At 48.0% G+C, this 22889-nt stretch overlaps 1 protein-coding gene across 3 annotated transcripts in view; it reads right to left on the reverse strand.

The window, feature by feature from the left end:
• LOC140728805 (uncharacterized) overlaps window positions 1–22573 on the reverse strand; it is a 158977-nt gene extending 136404 nt beyond the window's left edge. For all 3 annotated transcript variants that reach the window (XM_073047762.1, XM_073047764.1, XM_073047761.1), the window contains exon 1: window positions 22204–22573. In XM_073047762.1, coding sequence (XP_072903863.1) covers window positions 22204–22570 — 367 coding nt within the window. In that variant the 5' untranslated portion in view covers window positions 22571–22573. The remainder of the gene's footprint in view (window positions 1–22203) is intronic.
• Window positions 22574–22889: the final 316 nt, after the last annotated feature.

The raw sequence follows: 22889 nt of genomic DNA on the forward strand, positions 1-22889 counted from the left end.
GAGTGCCCAAAAATGTGACGAGATGTGTTGGTCTTGGGGACCTGAGCTACAGGGAAAAGTTACAGACGTTAGGACCTTATTCTCTGAAGCGCAGGAGAATAAGAGGACATTTGATGGAGCGATACAAAGCTATGAGAGGAATAGAGAAGGTCCATCCATCCGCCAAAAGCAGAACCTCCAAGTGACACAACATTTGAAATCTGATTTCCAACCCGTTCTGACATCTCAGTCTATGGCCTCCTTTTCTGTCACAATGAAGCCACCCTCAAGGTGAGGAGCAGCACATTATATTCCGTCTGGGAAGCCTCCAACCTAATGGAATGAATACTGATTTCTCCTTCTGGTACAAAAATTCCCCCCACCCCTGTTCTTCTATTCCCTAATCGGAACTCTTACCTCTTCTCAACTTATCTATCACTTACCCCTGGTGCCCTTTCTCCTTCCCTGTCTCTTATGGTTCACTCTCCCCTCCTGTCAGATACCCTCATCTCCTGCCCTTTGTCTTTCCCACCCACCTCGCTTCACCTATTACTTTCCAGTTATCCTTCTTCCCCTCAATCCACATGTTCATTCTGGAGCCTTCCATTCCCGTCCCGAAATGCCGACGGTTTGTTCATTTTCACGGACGATGCCTGTCCTGCTGTGTTCCTCCTGCATTTTGTGCATGCTGCTTTCGATTTCCAGGATCTGTGAAATTCCAAGTGTTCTGGATAGGGTAAATGCAAGGAGGCCTTTCCCCCTGAGGATGAGCGCGATCAGAACTAGACGTCAGGATACCGGGTGAAGGGTGAAATGTTAAGAGTGAATATGAGGGAGTGTTTTTTACTCAGTATGTGGTGAGAACGTGGATGGACTGCCAGCGTAAGTAGCAGATGCGGGGTCGATTTCACCCCCTTATGCGGATGTGAGGGGTGTGAAGGGCTCTGGTACTACTGAATTTCCATGGGACTAGGCAGCACAATTGTTCAGCATAGACTAGATGGACCGATTGGCCTGCTTATGTGCTGTACTGTTCAACTGTTGTAAGGGCAAGAGGCTTATTTCACAATAGGTCCATTGAAATGTCCCATCGAAGCTGACCTTGAGCCTGGTGGTCGGTGTTTTCAGGCTCTGGCATCTGGAGAGGACAGATGAGAGGACCTCCGGGGTATTCGGGCTGTTTGGTTCTGCTGGATCTTTACCGAGACAAAGTCCACAGAGAGGAAGCTGGTTCCTGAGATGTGCTAAGCTGTGTCTATGGATTCTTATGGTTTCGTGCAGAATATTTGCCATAGCAAGGCATTATATATCCAATGCTTTCTATCGTGCATTGATAAAAATTTGTAATCTGCATTGCGAGCACGCAAACATTCTCTGTTTGTGCCCTGCATTTGGGTCTGTGGTAAACTATGTATACCTGTCTGGACACGTCGCTCTGCTGACTGATCCTGTGGCTCCTCCCACAGACCCCTTTATAGAGGCGATTGGGTCACTGCTCCTCCCTCAGTCTCCGAGATGTCGTGCTCCCTTTTGCTGCTAATAAAAGCCTATCGTTCACTTCCAGTCTCCGAGAGTTATTGATGGTGCATCAATTTTATTAGTAGCAATTTTAAAACATGGAGAGCATTTTACGACCCGACAGATTGGATGTCGACCCTCAATCCCAGGAAGCCAGCGACGCTTTCGAACTCTGGCTCGCAAGCTTCGAATCGTACCTGGAGGAGATTCACGTGACCGATCCTGCCACGATGAGCAGGGTTCTCCTCTCCAGGGTCAGTCCAACGGTCTACTCCATGATCAGAGACCAAACGGACTACCGGTGTGCGATGGATGCCCACAAAAGGCAATACCGGCAGCCGGTGAACACCGTCTACGCAAGACATCGCTTAGTGACACGGCGGTAGCGGGCCGAAGAGTCGAGCGCTGAGTTTGTCCGGGCCCTACAGACACTCTTGCGGGCCCACGATTGCAGGGGACTGACGGCGGAACAGCATGCGGAGCTGCTAGTAAGAGACACCTTCGTTACGGGGATCAGGTCAGTGTACGTGTGCCAGTGGCTGCTGGAACACACCGATCTTACCTTACATTCGGCGATCGAGCTGGTCGACACGCTGGAGGCCATTCTGCACAATGCTGACACTGTCCAGGCGCGCGATCTCCCGCCGGCCTCATGGACGCTGCAGACCCCGCAACCCGCCGGCGAATCGACCTCGGCTGCTGCCAGTCGCAAGTCCGCGCAGTGTTACTTCTGCGGACTCCAAAAGTACCCCCGAAAACGCTGCCCGGCCCAAGAAGCGACCTGCTCCAGCTGCGGAAAGAAAGGCCACTTCGCCAAGGCCTGTAAGACCAAACCGCGAGTGGGGTCGAGCAGCACCGTGTGCGAGGCATGGGGGTCGCCATCTTGCCCGCCCGCCATGTGCGAGGCATGGGGGCGGCCATCTATGTCGGCGCCACCTCGCCCCGCCTCCGACCCACGGGTGCTTAAGGGGCACCTAGACGGCGATTCAACTCTGGCCTCCGTGACCCTCGACCAAAGCGCTCCACACCAGCTTGCAAGGTCAATGATGGACATCCTGGTGGAGGGACACAGGCAGCACTGAGAGTTTTATTCACCCGGACACGGTGCAACGCTGCAGACTTGTGACACGGCCAGTAAGCCAGAGGGTCATCATGGCTTCTGGGTCGCATTCCACAGACATCCGGGGGGGTTGTGTAGCGACACTGGTGGTGCAGGGCACAGAATATCGGGACTTTGCGTTATTGGTCATGCCTCAACTGTGTGCCCCTGTGCTATTGGGGCTCGACTTCCAGAGCCACCTGAAAAGTGTGACAATGGAGTATGACGGGCCCTTCCCAGCAATCACTGTCAGAAATCCTCAGTTCTGTGGACTTCGTCATATACCCCACTACTGACCACACACACACACCGAACCACACATCCCACCCAACACCATGCCAACAGCCGCGCTACAGACACCACATGTAGCCTCTCCACCCTCAAGATCCCTCCCCCACCGCTGTTCGCCAACCTGACCCCCGACTGTAAACCTGTGGCAACTAAAAGCAGGAGGTACAGCGTGGGGGACAGAGCCTTCATTCAGTCAGAGGTGCAGTGGCTACTCAGGGAGGGGATCATTGAGCCAAGCACAAGTCCTTGGAGGGCCCAGGTGGTTGTTGTTCGGACCGGGCAGAAAAATAGGATGGTCGTGGACTATAGCCAGACCATCAAAAGGTTCACACAGCTTGACGCGTACCGCCTACCCCGCATCGCGGATATGGTCAATCAGATAGCTCAGTACAAGGTGTACTCGACCATAGACCTAAAATCCGCTTATCACCAGCTCCCCATCCGCCCAGAGGATCGCCCCTACACCGCCTTCGAGGCAGGCGGCAGGCTCTATCACTTCCTGCGCGTCCCATTCGATGTCACAAATGGTGTCCCTGTCTTCCAGAGGGAAATGGACCAGATGGTGGACCAGTGCCAACTGAAGGCCACGTTCCCATATCTGGATAACATCACCATCTGTGGTCACAACTGGCAGGATCTTGACACTAACCTCCAACGATTTTTCCAAATGGCCAAAGCTCTTAACCTTACCTATAACAGGGACAAGTGTGTGTTCGGAACCACCCAACTTGCTATCCTTGGGTATGTCGTGGAGAACGGAGTCATTGGCCCTGACCCCTACCCTATGCACCCCCTGTTGGAACTCCCTCTTCCCACCACCCTCAGAGCCCTCAAACAGTGCCTGGGCTTCTTTTCCGATTACGCCCAATGGGTCCCTCACTACGCAGACAAGGCCCGCCCCCAGTCAAGTCTACCACATTTCCCCTCTCAGCCGAGGCCCGTGCGGCCTTCAGCCGCATTAAAGGGGACATTGCCAAAGCAACGATGCATGCGGTGGTCGAGACCATTCCCTTCCAAGTAGAGAGTGACGCCTCCGACTTCGCGCTGGCTGCTACCCTCAATCAGGCAGGAAGGCCGGTAGCATTCTTCTGTCATACCCTTCAAGGCCCTGAAATTCGGCACTCCGCGGTGGAGAAAGAAGCCCAGGCCATAGTGGAAGCTATTAGGCACTGGAGGCACTATCTGGCTGGCAAAAGGTTCACCTTGCTGACCGACCAGCGCTCAGTTGTGTTCATGTTCAGCAACCAACAGCTGGGCAAAATCAAAAATGATAAAATTTTGAGATGGAGAATCGAACTCTGCACCTACAACTATGACATCCTGTACCAGCCTGGCAGGCTCAATGAGCCCCCTGATGCCCTATCCCGGGGAGCATGTGCCAGTGCGCAGCTCGACCGGCTATACGCCCTCCATGCAGATCTTTGCCACCCGGGGATCACCCGGCTTCACCATTTCGTGAAGGCCCAGAACCTGCCTCACTCCCTTGAGGAAATCAGGACGATGACCAGGGACTGCCAAGTCTGCGCTGAGTGCAAACCGCACTTCTGCCATCCTGAAAAGGCACAACTTATCGAGGCCACCCGCCCCTTTGAGCAACTGAGTGTCGACTTTAAGGGCCCCCTTCCCTCCACCGACCGCAATGTGTACTTTCTTAACATAATCGACGAGTACTCGCGGTTCCCCTTTGCCATCCCCTGCCCCGATACCTCTGCCACATCCGTCATAAAAGCCCTGCGCCAGCTCTTCACTCTGTGGATATTCCTGCTATATCCACAGTGATAGAGGGTCCTCGTTTATGAGTGACGAGCTGCGCCAAACCTGCTGGCTAGGGGTATTGCTACTGGTAGGACCACGAGCTATAATCCCCGGGGGAATGGACAGGTGGAGAGGGAGAATGCCACAGTGTGGAAGACCACACTCTTCGCCCTTAGGTCAAAGGGATTGCCGGTCTCTCACTGGCAGGAGGTCCTCCCCGAGGCACTCCACTCCATCCGCTCCCTGTTATGCACGTCCACCAATGCCACCCCTCATGAGCAACTCTTTTCCTTCCCCAGGAAGTCTGCCACTGGGACCACCCAACCGGCTTGGCTAACATCCCCAGGGCCAGTGCTGCTCTGGAAACATGCGAGGAGCAATAAATACTCCCCGATGGTCGAGAGGGTTCACCTACTACATGCGAACCCCCAGTATGCCTACGTGGTCTTACCTGATGGGCGGGAGGACACGGTCTCCGTCCGCGACCTGGCGCCCACAGGAGCACCAGACCCCTACCCCGAACACTCCACGGTGACTATGAACCCCATACCCACCGATGTATATACCCTCGAGACACCGTGCACGCCCAGCCCTACACAGACTCCTCACGACACTCCCATACCGGGCGCCATGCACTCGGTGAGGGGTTACTGATGCCTAACGGGGCTGGCACCTCAAGTCAGTCCGGAGCCAGCACAACCACCGTCACCGGTGCTACGTAGATCGCAGCGACAGACTCGACCGCCTGATAGACTTGACCTGTAAATATACTTGTAAGAAACTTCGCCCCATGGGGACTCTCTTTTAAAACAAGGTGAGGGGTGAATGTGGTAAACTATGTATACCTGTCTGGACACGCCCCTCTGCTGACTGCTCCTGTGGCTCCTCCCACAGACCCCTGTATAGAGGCGATTGGGTCACTGCTCCTCCCTCAGTCTCCGAGATGTCGTGCTCCCTTTTTGATGCGAATAAAAGCCTATCGTTCACTTCCAGTCTCCGGGAGTTATTGATGGTGCGTCAGGGTCCTTCCCCAGCAGCCTTGCCCCTACATTGTGACAGAACGCTCTCGCCGAACATGGACCCAGCAGACACAAACACTGTTTATTCAAACTCCTGTTAGCCAGAATCCCGCACAGAGTGCAATTTAGAAATTCAAGATAGTGACTCAAATTCCCAGTTACCAGTTTAGGGGGATGGGGTAAATACGTCAGTTATATAAGGTCAAGGTGTTGTTCTGTTTTGCCCGCCGACCAAAACCCCCTTCACCACCCGGGTCATTGATAATACGGGCAAACCTGTTGGTCGCCTGGAGGCTCCCATTGGGGGGGTGGGGGGGGGTGGATACTGTCATGGTCCGGATTGGGTTCCCTTTAAATTTACCTTGTCTGTGTTACGATCCGACCGTTGGATCCTTGTTTCCCTTTAATTCCTGGTTTTCCCGTGTCCCTTGGGCTTGGTGATTAAAGGCAATTTACTCGCGACCGAACCGGCAGTTTATAAGTTTCCGGCTTCAGCCGTTCAGCGAGTGAGCGTTAACGAAGCTGGTGCGAGTCAAAGTCATCTATCCGGAGCCAATTAGGTTTCCTGCCGGAGCAAGCCAAGTCTCCTCCCGAAGGAAGGACCAGCAAGCCGCCTTCCCTTGCCCGAGCAGGTCCGGCAAGGTTAACCCGCCAGGGTGAGTCAAGAGCTCCCGCCACAAGGGCCATATCTAACTTCCTCTTAAATATAGCCAATGAACTGGCCTCAGCTGTTTCCTGTGGCAGAGAATTCCACAGATTCACCACTCTCTGTGTGAAGAAGTTTTTCCTCATCTCGGTCCTAAAAGGCTTCCCCTTTATCCTTAAACTGTGACCCCCTCGTTCTGGACTTCCCCAACATCGGGAACAATCTTCCTGCATCTAGCCTGTCCAATCCCTTTAGAATTTTATATGTTTAAATAAGATCCCCCCTCAATCTTCTAAATTCCATTGAGTATAAGCCTAGTCGATCCAGTCTTTCTTCATATGAAAGTCCTGCCATCCCAGGAATCAATCTGGTGAACCTTCTCTGTACTCCCTCTATGGCAAGAATGTCTTTCCTCAGATTAGGGGACCAAAACTGCTCACAATACTCCAGGTGTGGTCTCACCAAGGCCTTGTACAACTACAATAGAACCCCCCTGCCCCTGTACTTGAATCCTCTTGCTATGAATGCCAACATACCATTTGCCTTTTTCACTTGCTGTACCTGCATGCCCACTTTCAAGGACTGGTGTACAATGACACCCAGGTCTCGTTGCACCTCCCCTTTTCCTAATCGGCCACCATTCAGATAATAATCTGTTTTCCTGTTCTTGCCACCAAAGTGGATAACCTCACATTTATCCACATTAAATTGCATCTGCCATGAATTTGCCCACTCACCTAACCTATCCAAGTCACCCTGCATCCTCTTGGCATCTTCCTCACAGCTAACACTGCTGCCCAGCTTCGTGTCATCTGCAAACTTGGAGATGCTGCATTTAATTCCCTCGCCTAAATCATTAATATATATTGTAAACAACTGGGGTCCCAGCACTGAACCTTGCGGTACCCCACTAGTCACTGCCTGCCATTCTGTAAAGGTCCCATTTATTTCCACTCTTTGCTTCCTGTCTGCCAACCAATTCTCTATCCACATTGGTACCATACCCCCAATACTGTGTGCTTTAAGTTTGCACACTAATCTCCTGTGTGGGACCTTGTCAAAAACCTTTTGAAAATCCAAATATACCACATCCACTGGTTCTCCCCTATCCACTCTACTAGTTACATCTCCAAAAAATTCTATAAGATTCGTCAGGCATGATTTTCCTTTCACAAATCCATGCTGACTTTATCTGATGATTTCACCTCTTTCCAAATGTGCTGTTATCACATCTTTGATAACCAACTCCAGCATTTTCCCCACCACCGATGTCAGGCTAACCAGTCTATAATTCCCCAGTTTCTCTCTCCCTTTTTTAAAAAGTGGGGTTACATTAGCCGCCCTCCAATCCTCAGGAGCTAATCCAGGATCTAAAGAGTTTTGAAAAATTATCAGTAATGCATCCACTATTTCTTGGGCTACTTCCTTAAGCACTCTGGGATGCAGACCATCTGGCCCTGGGGATTTATCTGCCTTTAATCCCTTCAATTTACCCAACACCACTTCCCTACTAACATGTATTTCCCTCAGTTCCTCCATCTCACTAGACCCTCGGCCCCCTACTATTTCTGGAAGATTATTTACGTCCTCCTTAGTGAAGACAGAACCAAAGTAGTTATTCAATTGGTCTGCCATGTCCTTGTTCCCCATGATCAATTCACCTGTTTCTGACTGTAAGGGACCTACATTTGTCTTAACCAATCTTTTTCTTTTCACATATCTATAAAAGATTTTACAGTCAGTTTTTATGTTCCCTGCCAGCTTTCTCTCATAATCTTTTTTTTCCCTTTCCTAATTAAGCCCTTTGTCCTCCTCTGCTGGACTCTGAATTTCTCCCAGTCCTCAGATGTGCCGCTTTTTCTGGTTAATTTGTATACTATCCCTAATTTCCCTTGTCAGCCACGGGTGCACTACCTTCCCTGGTTTATTCTTTTGCCAAACTGGGATGAACAATTGTGGTAGTTCATCAATGCACTCTTTAAATGCTTGCCATTGCATATCCACTTTAAGTATCATTTGCCAGTCTATCATAGCTAATTCACATCTCATACATTCAAAGTAACCCTTATTTAAGTTCAGAACCTTTGTTTCTGAATTAACTATGTCACTCTCCATCTCAATGAAGAATTCCACCATATTATGGTCACTCTTACCCAAGGAGTCTCGCAAGACAAGATTGCTAACTAACCCTTCCTCATTGCTCAATACCCAGTCTAGAATGATCTAGTCTCTAGTTGGTTCCTCAACATGTTGGTTCAGAAAACCATCCCGCATCCCTTGTTCACCCTGGAGCTATGTCTCTGTGATCCCAACTATATCATATTCATTAATAAATATCTGCACATTCAATTCATCCACCTTGTTACGAATGCTCCTCGCATTGACACACAAAGCCTTCAGGCTTGTTTTTACAACACTCTTAGCCCTTATACAATTATGTTGAAAAGTGGCCCTTTTTGATATTTGCCCTGGATTTGCCTGTCTGCCACGCTTACTTTTCACCTTACTACTTTTTGCTTCTACCCTCATTTTACACCTCTCACTCTCTCTGCACTTGTTCCCATCCCCCTGCCACATTAGTTTAAATCCTCCTGAACAAGAGTTCTGGCTCCATGTCCTGTGTCTAAGGAGCAGTCCTGGCTCAGTGTTCTATGTCCTGTGTTCAAGTATCGCGTCCTGGCTCTAAGGTCCGCGATCCGAGTCCTGGCTGCGATGTCCGAGCTCCAAGTCCCAGCCCAGACCCCGAGTCCCGGCCCGGCCCAGACCCCGAGTCCCGGCCCGGCCCAGACCCGGAGTCCCAGCCCGGCCCAGACCCCGAGTCCCGGCCCGGCCCAGACCCCGAGTCCCGGCCCGGCCCAGACCCCGAGTCCCGGCCCGGCCCAGACCCCGAGTCCCGGCCCGGCCCAGACCCCGAGTCCTTGTCCATTACACCTATTCCCAGTTCCACTTTGCTCTCCTTGTTCTATCCTTGCATCACGGCTCTCCTTGTTCTATCCTTGCGTCACGGCTCTCCTTGTAAGTAGTAATAAACTCTATTTAGTTAACCCTACAAAATGTGTTTGTGTCCTGCATTTGGGTCCTTCCCCAGCACCCTTGCCCCCACATTGTGACACCCTCCATGACTTCATCCTTTTCTGCAGCCGTGCCACTATCTCCGATCAGCAGTGTCACGCCTTCATCTCTTTTTCCTCCTTCCCTGTCCTTTCGGAAACATCTAAAGCCTGGCATTCGAAGTAGCCATTCCTGCCCCCGAGCCATTGAAGTATCTTTAATGGGCACAACATCACAGCACTGATCCACACTCTAAGCTCAGCCGCTGTGTTTGTGAATCGTTCATTAGTGGAAGGGAAAATACTGGAAAACATTTTACAGGACAAAATTTATTATCAGAGATGAAGCAATAGTGGTTTGAGGCAAATTTCTACCCCTGAAGAACAATTCCAATGAAACCACAAGTACAAATCCAATCAGAAAGGAAGCCAACTAGTATGGCAAAATGTCGTGAGCATCCTTCAGGACTGGGAAGGAAGGGGGGAAGGTGCCAGAGTGTAAAGGTGGGGGTAGGGGAGAGCCAGCAGGAAGCTGAGAGGTGAAGCCAGATGGCTGGGGAAGGTCAAGAGCCGAAGAAGAAGGAATCTGATAGGACAGGAGAGTGGACCATAGAAAAAAGGGGAGGAGGAGGAGACTCGTGGGGGGGGGGTGGAGTAATAGTTGAGAGGAGGTAAAATGGTCAGAGTGGGGAATAGAGGAAGATGGAGGTTAGGGTAGAATTGATTTACTGGAAGGAGAAATCGATATTCATGTATTCGGGTTGGAGCTTACCCAGGTGGAATATAAGGTGTTGCTGCTCTGTCCTGAGGGGGATCTCATCACGGCACAAGAGGAAGCCATGGAGCGACACATCAGAACAGGAATGGGAAAGCAATTAAAATGTTCAGCCATCGTAAAGTTCCTCCTCTGGCGGATGGAGCGGAGGTACTCGATGAAGCGTTCCCCCAATTTACGACGAGTCTCACCAAAGTAGAAGAGGCCACATTGGGGCCACACTGGACACAATAGACAATCCCAGCAGATATTCAGGTGAAGTGTTGCCCCACCTGGAAGCACTGCCTTGGGCCCTGAAGGGAGGTGGTATATGGGCAGGTGCAACACTTAGGCTGCTTACAGGGATAAGCGCCAGGAGTGAGATTAGTGGGGAGGGAACGATCCCTACGGAAAGCGGGGGGGGGGGGGGGGTAGGTAAAGATACGTATGTTTAGTGGTAGGATATTCAAATGCATGTTAGTTATTTTCCAACAAATGACGCCTCTGATAAAGCAATGATCCCTAATTACTGTGTCACAATGTTCTGCCGAGTATAGCTCACTGAACTGGGGTTTTCTTTTCATCTTGCGATGGAAAGGCTTCAAGCAGATTAACACTAAAGGTTCAGTTCATTGCAGTGTGCAAATAGATTGAATGGACTTCCGAACCAACAGAATAGGCTGCTGGCAACGGTGGTGGAGATGGATACGATAGGGTCTTTTAAGGGACTTTTGGATAGGTACATGGAGCTTAGGAAAACAGAGTAAGCCTAGTAATCTAGTAACTTCTAAGGTAGGGACATGTTCGGCACAACTTTGTGGGCCGAAGGGCCTGTATTGCGCTGTAGGTTTTCTACGTTTCTATTATATGGCAGACCAGGAAGTGCGACTCCATGACAGGGTGAATTGTGAGATCAAGAAACCATCTAAACTTACAATTATCACCAGTCTTATAACATTGAGATACTGTAGCGTGCAAAAGTCTTATACCTGGGATGCTGAAAACTTTAGCGCAGCACTGTGTTTGACAGCATGAAGCGGAAAGTGAGTTTGTGAATCTGGCAGGAGCAAAGTATGTTTGAAATGGCGAGGGTGGAGTGTCGAGGGAGGGGTGGCCGAGAAGGAATGCGACAGGTGGTGGGGGCCCTGCAGTTTCCATACCATGCAGTCGTGCAACATGTTAGGATGCTCTTTATTTCACATCTGTAGAAGGGCGTAAGTATTGCTGTGCGTAGGCCATCTCTCTTCAGCCTCCGGAGAGAGAGTTATCTTGACTTCCATTCTCGATGTCGTCACTTGCAGAGCTCAGTCATTTTGGATCGGCAACAACAACCCCTCCGCGGTCTCCATCAGCACAGGTGCATCACGAAGCTGTGTGCTCAGTCCCCTGCTCTACTCGCTTTGCACTCATGACTGTGTGGCTCAGCACAGCTTCAGTGCGATATTCAAGTGTGCTGACGACACCGCTGTCACCGGCTGAATCAAAGGTGGTGGCCAATCAGCATATAAGATGGAGACTGAAAATCTGGCTGAGTGCTGCTGTAACACAAACCTCTCACTCAATGTCAGCAAGACCAAGGAGCTGAGTGTTGACTTCTGAAGGAGGAACACAGAGATCCACAAGCGAGTACTCATGGGAGGGTCAGAGGTGGAGAGGGTCAGCAACTCTAAATTCCTCCGTGTTTTTATTTCCGAGAATCGGCCCTGGACCCGCCACCTATGTGCAATTGCAAGGCACCTCTACTTCTATACAAGATATTTAGAGGAATAGACAGAGTGGACAGTCAGCGCCTCTTCCCCAGGGCACCACTGCTCGGTACAAGAGGACATGGCTTTAAGGTAAGGGGAGGGAAGTTCGAGGGGGATATTAGAGGAAGGTTTTTCACTCAGAGAGTGGTTGGTGCGTGGAATGCACTGCCTGAGTCAGTGGTGGAGGCAGATACACTAGTGAAGTTTAAGAGACTACTAGACAGGTATATGGAGGAACTTAAGGTGGAGGGTTATATGGGAGGCAGGGTTTAAGGGCTGGCACAACATTGTGGGCTGAATGGCCTGTACTGTGCTGCATTGTTCTTTGTTCTTTATGAGTTTGCGAAGATTCGGCACGACATCTAAAACGTCGGCAAACTTCTACAGATGTGTGGTGGAGAGTACATTGACTGGGTGCATCACAGCCTGACATGGAAACACCAATGCCCTTGAACGGAAAATCATACAAATGTAATGGATACGACAGAGTCCTTCACAGGTACAGCCTTCCCCACTATTGAACACATCTACACAGGAGGCTGATGCAGGAAAGTAGCATCTGTCATCAGGGACCCCAATCACCCAGGACATGCTCCCTCTCACTGCTGCCATTGAGAAGAAGGTACAGGGGTCTCAGGACTGAGAGAACGAGGGTCAGGAATACTTATTACCCCTCAAGCATCAGGCTCATGAACCAAAGGGAATGACTTCATCAACTTCACTTCATCATTAGATAACAGGAACAGAATTAGATCATTCAGCCCATTGAGTCTGCCCCGCCATTCCATCAAGGCTGATCCAGATACAACTGCCTTCTCACCAAATCATTTGATGCCCTGACCGAGCAGGAAACGATCATCTTTTGCTTTAAATATGCCCACGGACTCTGCCTCCACTGCAGTCTGTGGCAGAGAATCCCACAGGTTTATACTCTGGCTAAAAAATTCCTCCTTATCTCTGTTCTAAAAGGTCACCCTTCAGTTTAGAGACTGTGCCTTTTAGCTCTGGTTACCTGCTACAGAGGAAACATCCTCTCTACATCCACCCTATATAGTCCTTTCAACATTCGGTAGGTTTCAATGAGATCTGCTCGCATCCCTCGAAATTCCAGTGAGTACAGGCAGAAAGCTGCCAAACACAGCTCATATGTTAACCCCTTCATTCCCAGAATCCTCCTCGTGAACCTCCTCTGGACTCTCTCCAATGAAAGCACATCTTTTTGGAGATATAGGCCCAAAACTTTTCTTAGAACTTAAAGAAACAACAGCACAGTGTGTCTTAATGCACTCACCATATTCTGTGTAAATCAAACTTGCCAACTCTTATAAGCTGCACCCCTGCCCACTCCACACTACATTTGTCCCCACTCACACACGTCAACCTTAAAACTACATCTTGCTATATTTGGGGCCATGGAGCATAGTGACCAGTTTTGGGCCCCTTCTCTAAGAAAATATGGGCTGGCATTGGAGATGTTCCAGAAGAGGTTCACGCGAATGATACCGGGAGTGAGAGGGTTAACATAAGAGGAAAGTGTGATGATTCTGGGTCTGTTCTCGATGGTGATTAGCAGAATGGGAGGGGGTGAGCTCACTGCATTCTGTCAAAAGGCCGAGACAGAGGAGGTGGTGAGAGGATGCTTCCTATAGTGGCGAGTCTAGGACCAGAAGGGACAGTCTCCGAATAGAGGGGTGTCCTATTAAAACAGAGATGAGGAGGACTTCGCTAGTCAGGGTATAGTGAATCTGTGGAATTCATTGCCACAAATGACAGTGGAGGCAATGTCATTGTGTATATTTAAAGCAGAGGTAGGTAGGTTCTTGATTAATGAGGGTGTCAAACATTACTGTGTAAAGGCAGAAGAAAGGGATTGAGGGTTAAAACAATTAATCATGATGGGATGGCTGACACGTCATGTGGGTTGAATGGCCTAATTCTGCTTTTGTAATTTGCGGTTGTAATTGAGGATGTCTTTACAAACACTCTGAGAACTAAGTAATACAACTCCATATCCAACAATGGGAAAATGGTCCATCACACACAAGAACACTTCCATACACAGGAAGAGGCAGAACAAACGTGAAATTCGACAAGATTTCAAACAATCCATGGCCAAAGTCACTCAAATCTCATGTCTTCCCCATTCTGATATGTGCTCTGAAAAATAGCTGAAATTCTTGACCACATCTGCATGCCCTTTTGCATTTAGTTACTGCCATATGATTTGCTGATTAGGTCATTGGATTAACGAGCAGGTGTACTTAGTAAAGTGGCCAGTTGTATAAGTCACTCATAAGAAATTTGACTGGATGCTTGACAATATAAAAAAAAGAAACATATTTCTCATTTCCTGCATCTGTAGTGTTCGGATTTCCAGCAAAAATCTCTGCCTTAGGCTATGGAAGCTTTCAATGGTACCGAACATTTCTTCAGATATAAAAAGTGTAAAAGAGAAGTAGGAGTGTATCTCGGACCACTGGAAAATGATGCTGGAAGACACTAGCACATGGTGGAAGTTCCAGGTTTCAGGGGTCATGAAGTGCGTGAAGTTACCATTGTTAATGAGAAGGTTCTTGAGAACCGAAAGGTCTGAAGGTAGAAAAATCATCTGAACCACATGGTGTACACACCAGAGTTTTGAAAGGGGTGGCCAAAGAGATCTTTGAGTCATTAGTAACGATCTCTCAAGAAACACCAGGTTCTGGAATGGTTCCGGAAGACTGGAAAATTGCAAATATCACTCCACTCTTCAAAAAGGGGAAGAGGCAAAAGAAAGGAATTTATAGGCCACATGATAGCATAACATGTAGTCAGCATAGTTTCCTCAAGGTAAAATCTTGCCTGACAAGTATATTTGAATTTTTTTGAAGAAAGAATAAGCAGGATAGACAACGGAAAATTGGTTCATCTTGTGTACTTGGATTTTTGGAAGTCCTTTGACAAGATGCCACACACGGAGCTGCGTTACAAACTACTCGCCCATGGTATTACATTGAATATCCTAACATGGATAAAAGAGATCAGGGTATGAAGGGTCCCGGCCCAAAACATCGACTGCTTACTCTTTTCCTTAGATGCTGCCTAGCCCACTGAGATCCTCTCGCATCTTGTGTGTTGCATGAAGGGAGCCTTTTCTGGTTGGCTGCCGGTAACTCGTGATGTTGCACAGGGGCCTGTGTTGGGACCGAGTCTTTGTACGTTATACGTTAATGATTTGGATGATAGAATTGTTGGCTTTGATGCAGACTTTGCAGATGATACGAAGATACGTGGAAGGCAAGGTGGGTTTGAGGAAGTGGAGCAACTACAGAAGGACCCAGACAGATTAGGAGAATGGGGAGAGAAGTGGAGATGGAATGCATTGTCGGTAAGTGTATGGTCATGCACATTGACAGAATAAATGAAAGGTTAACTATTTTTTTAAATGGGAAACAAAATACAGAGAAAATACAAAAAAAAACAGCGGAGCAAAATGACTTGGGAAACCTTGTTTAAGGTTCCCTCAAGGATAATTTCCAGATTGAGACTCAGAAAAGATGACCAGTGCAGGTTGACCTCACACCTACTCATTGTCTTCTCCTGTCCATACTACACCAACCGCTGCCACTGGGCTATAAACGTGCAGGAGCAGTGTGGGGTTAAGTGCGTTGCATGCTGCCTCGGCTGGGGCTCGAACCAATGACCTTCAGATCGCTAGCCCAAAGCCTTAACCAATTGGCCACACGCCCCACTCACTGTCCTAAGTCCAATAGTGATTGCTGTCTGTGCGACGTTTACCGCCGCCTTAATTAGGCCTCTATCTACGATCTTTCTCTGGTTCTACATATTTGGCACGTTCAGCCCAGAATTCCGCAACAGGTTGTAGAGTCAATGTAGGAGGAGGCCAATTAAAAACAGATAATATTTCTTCACGTGGAACATGGTGTTCTCGTTGGATCTCATTGCGTCTGCATCTTGTGGTTGGAAAACCGGTCTTCTCAGTCTCCTGCGGTGGATCAGTCTCGTCGCTTTCTATGGACAGAACGAAACGGTTAACACGAATCTAGATCATGCAATGACACCACATCTGACTCCCTCCCCCCAATTCACTTATAACCTTTGAAGGGATTTGGATCGAGACGTGAATGGGAATTCCCACAGAATAAATTTTGTCGTTGGTATCAGTGTTTGACAACAAAACTGGATATGAGCCCAAACATTGATTCAGTTATTCAGTTGGAAACTTTATGGTGATGTAACAATATAGGTCGTGTTGTTGACAGGAAGATGGTCTTGGGCTAAAGGATAATATTGATAAAATAGTGTGGTACTTAGATACAGACCATAAGAGCATATGAAATAGCATCAGACTTTTGGCATTCAGCACTTTTATTCTGCTCTGCTATCCCATCGTGGTTGATTTATTATCCCTAACAACCCTGTTCTCCAGTCCTCATCCCATCATCTTTGACACCCTTACTATTCAGGAACCCAACAATCTCTGTTTTAAGTATTCCCACAGGCATTTATGGCTGTAAGATCCACAGATTCAGCATCCTCTGGCTCAGGAAATCCCTCGGAATATCCATTCAAAAGGAAAATCCTCTATGAATGGCAGAGTGAATTTAATCCTGTCTGTGATTCAATTTCTAGGATACAGGTACTTGAATATCAGATTTCTTAGGATGAATCTGAAAGAGAGGAAAATGGATACAAAAATCATAGGAACTAAGTAAATGAAACGAGTTGGGGACAGTAACAGATTGAGGCTGTAATTTAAGGAAGAACCTGATTATCAATGATATTAGAGACATAGAAATCATTTGAATACTTTTCAGTGTTAATATGTTTGAAGTTGATACACTAACAGTTTAAACTGGATTATTGTGAAGGGAGATGACTGCAGAGATTCAGTCAAGAGCTAAATCTCTGAGGGATTTCGCCTCATGGACTAGTCTTGTGTAGACCAAGAGACCAGATTCACCCTGGGTTGACTACACTACCTGATCCCAGTGCACGTGGGATGGCTAGAGTCGAAACTTTCCCGAATTGTTGTTTCTTCTGGGTTCCAGAGTGTCCTTTTGTGCACATCAACATTAGATTTGTAATTAGAATGTAGAACATTCCAGCACAGTACAGGCCCTTCGGCCCTCGATGTTATGCCAACCTGTCAGCCTTCTCTAAGCTCAATCTATTATTTATCATTTTGTTATTTACAGAGACAACGGCCCACCGAGTCGTGACACCCAGAAGCTCAGGGATGTAATCCCAGCCTAATCACAGGACGGTTCACAATGAACAATTAATCTGATAACTGGAACATTTTTGGACCGTGGGAGGAAGCCAGAGCACCCGGGGAAACCGACGCTCACATGGGAAGAGCGCACATTCTTTCTAACGAGGGGTGCCAGATGCTCTAACCCTTTCCTCTAGTTCTGCCGAAGGGTCTCTGCCCGAAACGTCAACTGTACTTTTTCCATAGATGCTGCCTGGCCTGCTGAGTTCCTCCAGCATTTTGTGTGTATTGCTTTAATTTACACTATCTGCAGGTTTTCTCTCGTTTGCTCCTACACATCCATACATTTGTCTATCATTTAGTGGCTATTTAGCGGGTACGTTTAATCCAAAATGTATCTCAAAATGCTAAATAGTCTACAAACTCTTCTGCAGGAGTCACTCTTGTGATGCAATCAGAATTTTCTGTGATGCTTCCACAAACAGCAAACGACAAGTACTGACTGGAACGCCTCAAGTATTTGAGCCAGTTCCCAACGTCCCCCGACTGTCTGAGTGAATCTGATTTCAGTCATGTCCCGGCAAGAGCCTTCAGCATTAGTACATACAGTACCTGAGTTTGTCACCGTAGAGAACGGCACCCATCACTAAAAGGGCAAGAGTTTTCAGTCCGAGTGGGATACACAACATCTGCACGGTTTCAGAAGCGCCTGTCCCTGAAGAGAAAGTGAGAGACGTCAATCCAGACTCAGGCAAAGGGGGAGAGACCAATAATGTAGACTGATTAAAATCAGTAGGTGTGTAGATGAATTTATCATTCAGCCGATTTTTACTGAAGAAGCTACAGATGATAACTTGTGTGTGAAGGAATTAAAAAAAAGGGTATTAATAAGAATGCAGAGATCAGAGTGACAAGAATTAAACATTTGAACAAAAAGTTTTAACCTGTAGTAAGCCCATAGATCATAAGGTACAGGAGCAGGTCTGGGCCATTCGGCCCATCGCCATTCCATCATGTCCAGTTTGTTATCATGTTTGCTGTTGTATGCTGGGGCAGCAGGCTGAGGGTAGCAGACACCAACAGAATCAAGAAACTCATTCGTAAGGCCAGTGATGTTGTGGGTGTGGAACTGAACTCTCTAACGGTGGTGTCTGAAAAGAGGATGCTGTCCAAGTTGCATGCCATCTTGGACAATGACTCCCATCCACTCCATAATGTACTGGTTAGGCAGAGGAGTATATTCAGCCGGAGACTCATTCCACCGAGATGTTAGACTGAGTGTCATAGGAAGTCATTCCTGCCTGTGGCCATCAAACTTTACAACTCCTCCCTCGGAGTGTCAGACACCCTGAGCCAATAGGCTGGTCCTGGACTTATTTCCACTTGGCATGATTAACTTATTATTATTGAATTATTTATGGTTTTATATTGCTATATTTCTACACTATTCTTGGTTGGTGCAGCTATAACAAAACCCAATTTCGCTTGGGATCAATAAAGTATATCTGTCTATCTGTTATTCTTCTCAACTCCATTCTACTGCCATCTCCCATAAAATTTGATGTCCTTTATAATCAAGAAGTTCTCAACCTCCACTTAAAGACCAAGATTTGACCTTCACAGTTGTCTGTGGCAACAAATTCCTCAGATTCACCACCGTCTGGTTAAATAATTTCCCCACAAATCTGTTCTAAAGGGACATTGTTCTATCCTGAGGCTGTGTCCTCTGGGTGCTCCGGTTTCCTCCCACAGTCTCAGGATGGACTGGCTCGTCGGTTAATTGGTCATTGTAAATCGTCGTGGGTTCAATAGGTGGGTTTCTGGGTGGTGTGGCTTGTTGGGTCGAAAGGGCTTGTTCCGTGCTGTATCTCTAAATGAATAAACAAATAAATAATGAGGTGGAGAGTCCATCTTATCGTACTGGGGGACCACTCCGTAGTTATAACTGTAGGATAAAAGCTGTCCTTCAGCCTGGTGGTCCGTGCATCCAGGCTGTTGTACCTTCTGCCCAGTGGGAGAGGGCCGAAGAGAGAATGTCCAGGGTGGATGGGAGGGTCTCTGATTTTGCAGTCTGTTTCACAGAGACGGTGAGAAGTGTAGACAGAATCCATGGAGGGGTCTGGCTTCTGTCTTGATCAATGTGACAGGTTGAGCCCTGTAATCGTGTCCTGTCTGCCTCCTCCCCCTGACATTCTGCAGAATCACAATCGGGATTAGGATAATTTCACCGGCTTGTGTTTTGTACGGCAGTACATTGCAATCATCATCATCGGTATGTGCTGTGTTGTGTGATGTGGGCAATCACAGTCTCTTAACCATGATGAACACACACAAAATGCTGGAGGAACTCAACAGGCCAGGCAGCATCTCTGGAGAAGAGTAAACAGCTGACATTTCAGGCTGACCCCTTCATCAGGACTCATACCGTGCAGAACAGGCCCTTTCATGAGTTCTGATGCAGAGTCTCAGCACAAAACATCGACTGTTTACTCAATTCTGGTGGGAGGAATGTTTGAAATTCTGAGATTGATGTGACTGTTGGGCTGTAGTTTATTTTGCTCTCCTTCAGTTTCTGTTTTCTTTCTTGTTGCTGATTGGTGGGTTGGGGTTCTAGAGGGACGATGTATTGTTCTTTGTGCGAGGGAGGGGTTAGGGATTGGTGTCTGATGTTCCTGTTGCTGATTGGTGGGTTGGGGTTCCAGAGGGACGATATATTGTTTTTTGTGTGAGGGAGGGGTTAGGGATTGGTGTCTGATGTTCCTGTTGCTGATTGGTGGGTTGGGGTTCTAGAGGGACGATGTATTGTTTTTTGTGTGAGGGAGGGGTTAGGGATTGGTGTCTGATGTTCCTGTTGCTGATTGGTGGGTTGGGGTTCCAGAGGGACGATATATTGTTTTTTGTGTGAGGGAGGGGTTAGGGATTGGTGTCTGATGTTCCTGTTGCTGATTGGTGGGTTGGGGTTCTAGAGGGACGATGTATTGTTTTTTGTGTGAGGGAGGGGTTAGGGATTGGTGTCTGATGTTCCTGTTGCTGATTGGTGGGTTGGGGTTCCAGAGGGACGATATATTGTTTTTTGTGTGAGGGAGGGGTTAGGGATTGGTGTCTGATGTTCCTGTTGCTGATTGGTGGGTTGGGGTTCTAGAGGGACGATGTATTGTTTTTTGTGTGAGGGAGGGGTTAGGGATTGGTGTCTGATGTTCCTGTTGCTGATTGGTGGGTTGGGGTTCTAGAGGGACGATGTATTGTTTTTTGTGTGAGGGAGGGGTTAGGGATTGGTGTCTGATGTTCCTGTTGCTGATTGGTGGGTTGGGGTTCTAGAGGGATGATGTATTGTTTTTTGTGTGAGGGAGGGGTTAGGGATTGGTGTCTGATGTTCCTGTTGACTTTTCTGTGTGGGCAATCTGTGTAGTGAGAAGGTGTTTGATTTGGTGTTGTCGGCACTGTATTTTTTGAGAGGGAGGGGTTTGGGGGCTTGGGGCTTTTGATCTTCTGACGATCGTCTTCCAGGTGGGTGATCTGTGAACTTTTGAGGGAGGGAGGTGGGGTGCTTTGAGGTTTGTGAGATTTTTCTTTTTCCTTTTCATGTGGGGGTATTGATGTCTATTCTTGTAACGAATCCCATGGTTTTTCTGGATATCATGGTTATCTGGAGAAGATGAATATCAGAGTTGTATTCTACATGCAAACTTTGACAATAAAATGAACCTTTGATCCTTTCCCCGTAGACGCTGCCCAACCTGCTGAGTTCCTCCAGTATTTTGTGTGTGTTGCTCTGGATTTCCAGCAACGGCAGATTTTCTCCTGTTCATGACCATGATTGTTCTTGGCAATTTTTCTACAAAAGTGGTTTCCATCACCTTCTTCTGAGCAGTGTCTGTACAGGACGGGTGAGCCCAGCCATTATCAATACTCTTCAGAGATTGTCTGCCTGGTGTCAGTGGTCGCATAACCAGAATTTGTGATCTGCACCAGCTGCTTGTACGACCATCCACCACCTGATCCCATGGATTCATGTGACCCTGATCGGGGGCTAAGCAGGGTCTACACCTCGCCCAAGGGTAAAGTGAAGGCTAGTGGAGGGTAGGAGTGTCTTACACCTGCTTTGGTAAAGACATATCTTCACCCTGACACCCTGTTATACATTGCAATACATATTAATTAAAAACTGTAAATTTCAATAAGAAATATTTACCTACATGTATAATTGTAAATTAAATAAGTAGCACAAAAAGAGGGAAAATAGGGAAAATAGTGAGATGGTCCTCACTTTTCTGATTGTCCATTCAGAAATTTGACGGCAGAAAGGAAGAAGCTCTTCCTGAAACGTTGAGTGTGCATCTTCTCTGGGAAGCTTCCTGATCCTCCGTTAGAACTCCACTCATTCCTCCCAGGCTCAGGCAAGGCCCCGCCAGGGGGCCCGTTGAAATCTGGGGGTCACTCTGTGTGAGGGACCGTCTGAGATGGAGATGTGGTGGGGAAATGGAACTCATCACCAGCTGAGGCTGGGAATGGCCGATATAACATTCATCCCCGGAGTCTGGACACAGAATACAATGGGTGCTGGAGGTTCCGACCCATCCCTGAACACTGCAGAAGATGCCGAGATGGTGTGGGAGAGAGCAGAGGCCTCTGTGGACGTGCTGGAGTCCGGAGTGGGTTGGGGACAGGCCCCTCCCATCGGTGCTGCCTTCCTCTTTTGCTCAGTGCTGCCCCCCAGTGTTCACTTAGTGAGAGCCAAGCTGGACCAGGACAATATCCAATCTACCATCCAGCTCCAAGCCAGAACACTCAGGAACTTGGGCTATATTATGTCTTTTTGTGACTGTATGCTTTTCTGCGATCGTAACGATGTGTACTGTGTGCTGTTGCTACTCTGCTTTACACCTTGACCTGGAGGAACGCTGTTTTGTTTTGCTGTATGTACGTGTGGCTGATTCACAACTAAACTTGAACTTGAATGTGGCGACGGGTTCTTTTCCGGGTCTGATCTACAGTCAGATCTCACTTGGGGACAGACAGATAAACATGGGGGTGGGGTTGATTAGAGAAAGGATAATGGTAGCAGGCTACCCCCCACCCGCCCCTAAAACCCTCCCCATACCCTGCAGAATGTGTCAATGGTTTCTTACATGGTCTGACCTGCAGTTGGATCTCACTCTGGAACACATGGATAAATGGGGGATTGACACGGTCTCTGTTGATTGAGTAATCATGCTCGCTTTTCCTGAAGTCAGCCAGACACAGGTAGCTGTGACTGTCCTCCGCATTCAGCTCCTTTATTCTGGTCGAGGCGTTTCCCAGCTCTGGGTCACCCACGAGCTCGTACCGAGTCACTCCATTTTCTGCTGCCCAGGATCCATTTTCGTAACGTCTAAAGGTGACGATGTGTTGGTAGGGATCTTTCCTCATCCACGTCACCGTGTGTGCGGTGAGGTTCTGCCGAGGCCATGTGAACACACAGGGTAACGTGGCCAAAGCTCCCTCGGTTCCAGTCATCACTGAGACACTCTCACTGGGAGCTGAGGGAAGGATAACACTAATCAGTACAGTGTAATAACTCTAGTCAGTACAGTGCAACAATACTAATCACTACAGTGTGAATACACTAATCAGTAGTGTAACAACACTAGTCACTACTGTGCAATAATGCTAATGACTAAAGTATAACAACATTAACCAGTACCGTGTAAGAACATCAGTCACTACATTGTAACAACACTAGTCACTGTAGTGTGACCACTCTATTCACTAAAGTGTAATAACACTACTCACTACAGAGTAACATCTCTAGTCACAACAGCATAACAACACTAGG

The sequence above is a fragment of the Hemitrygon akajei genome, chromosome 6 (assembly GCF_048418815.1).
Source record: "Hemitrygon akajei chromosome 6, sHemAka1.3, whole genome shotgun sequence".
Classification (NCBI taxonomy): domain Eukaryota; kingdom Metazoa; phylum Chordata; class Chondrichthyes; order Myliobatiformes; family Dasyatidae; genus Hemitrygon; species Hemitrygon akajei.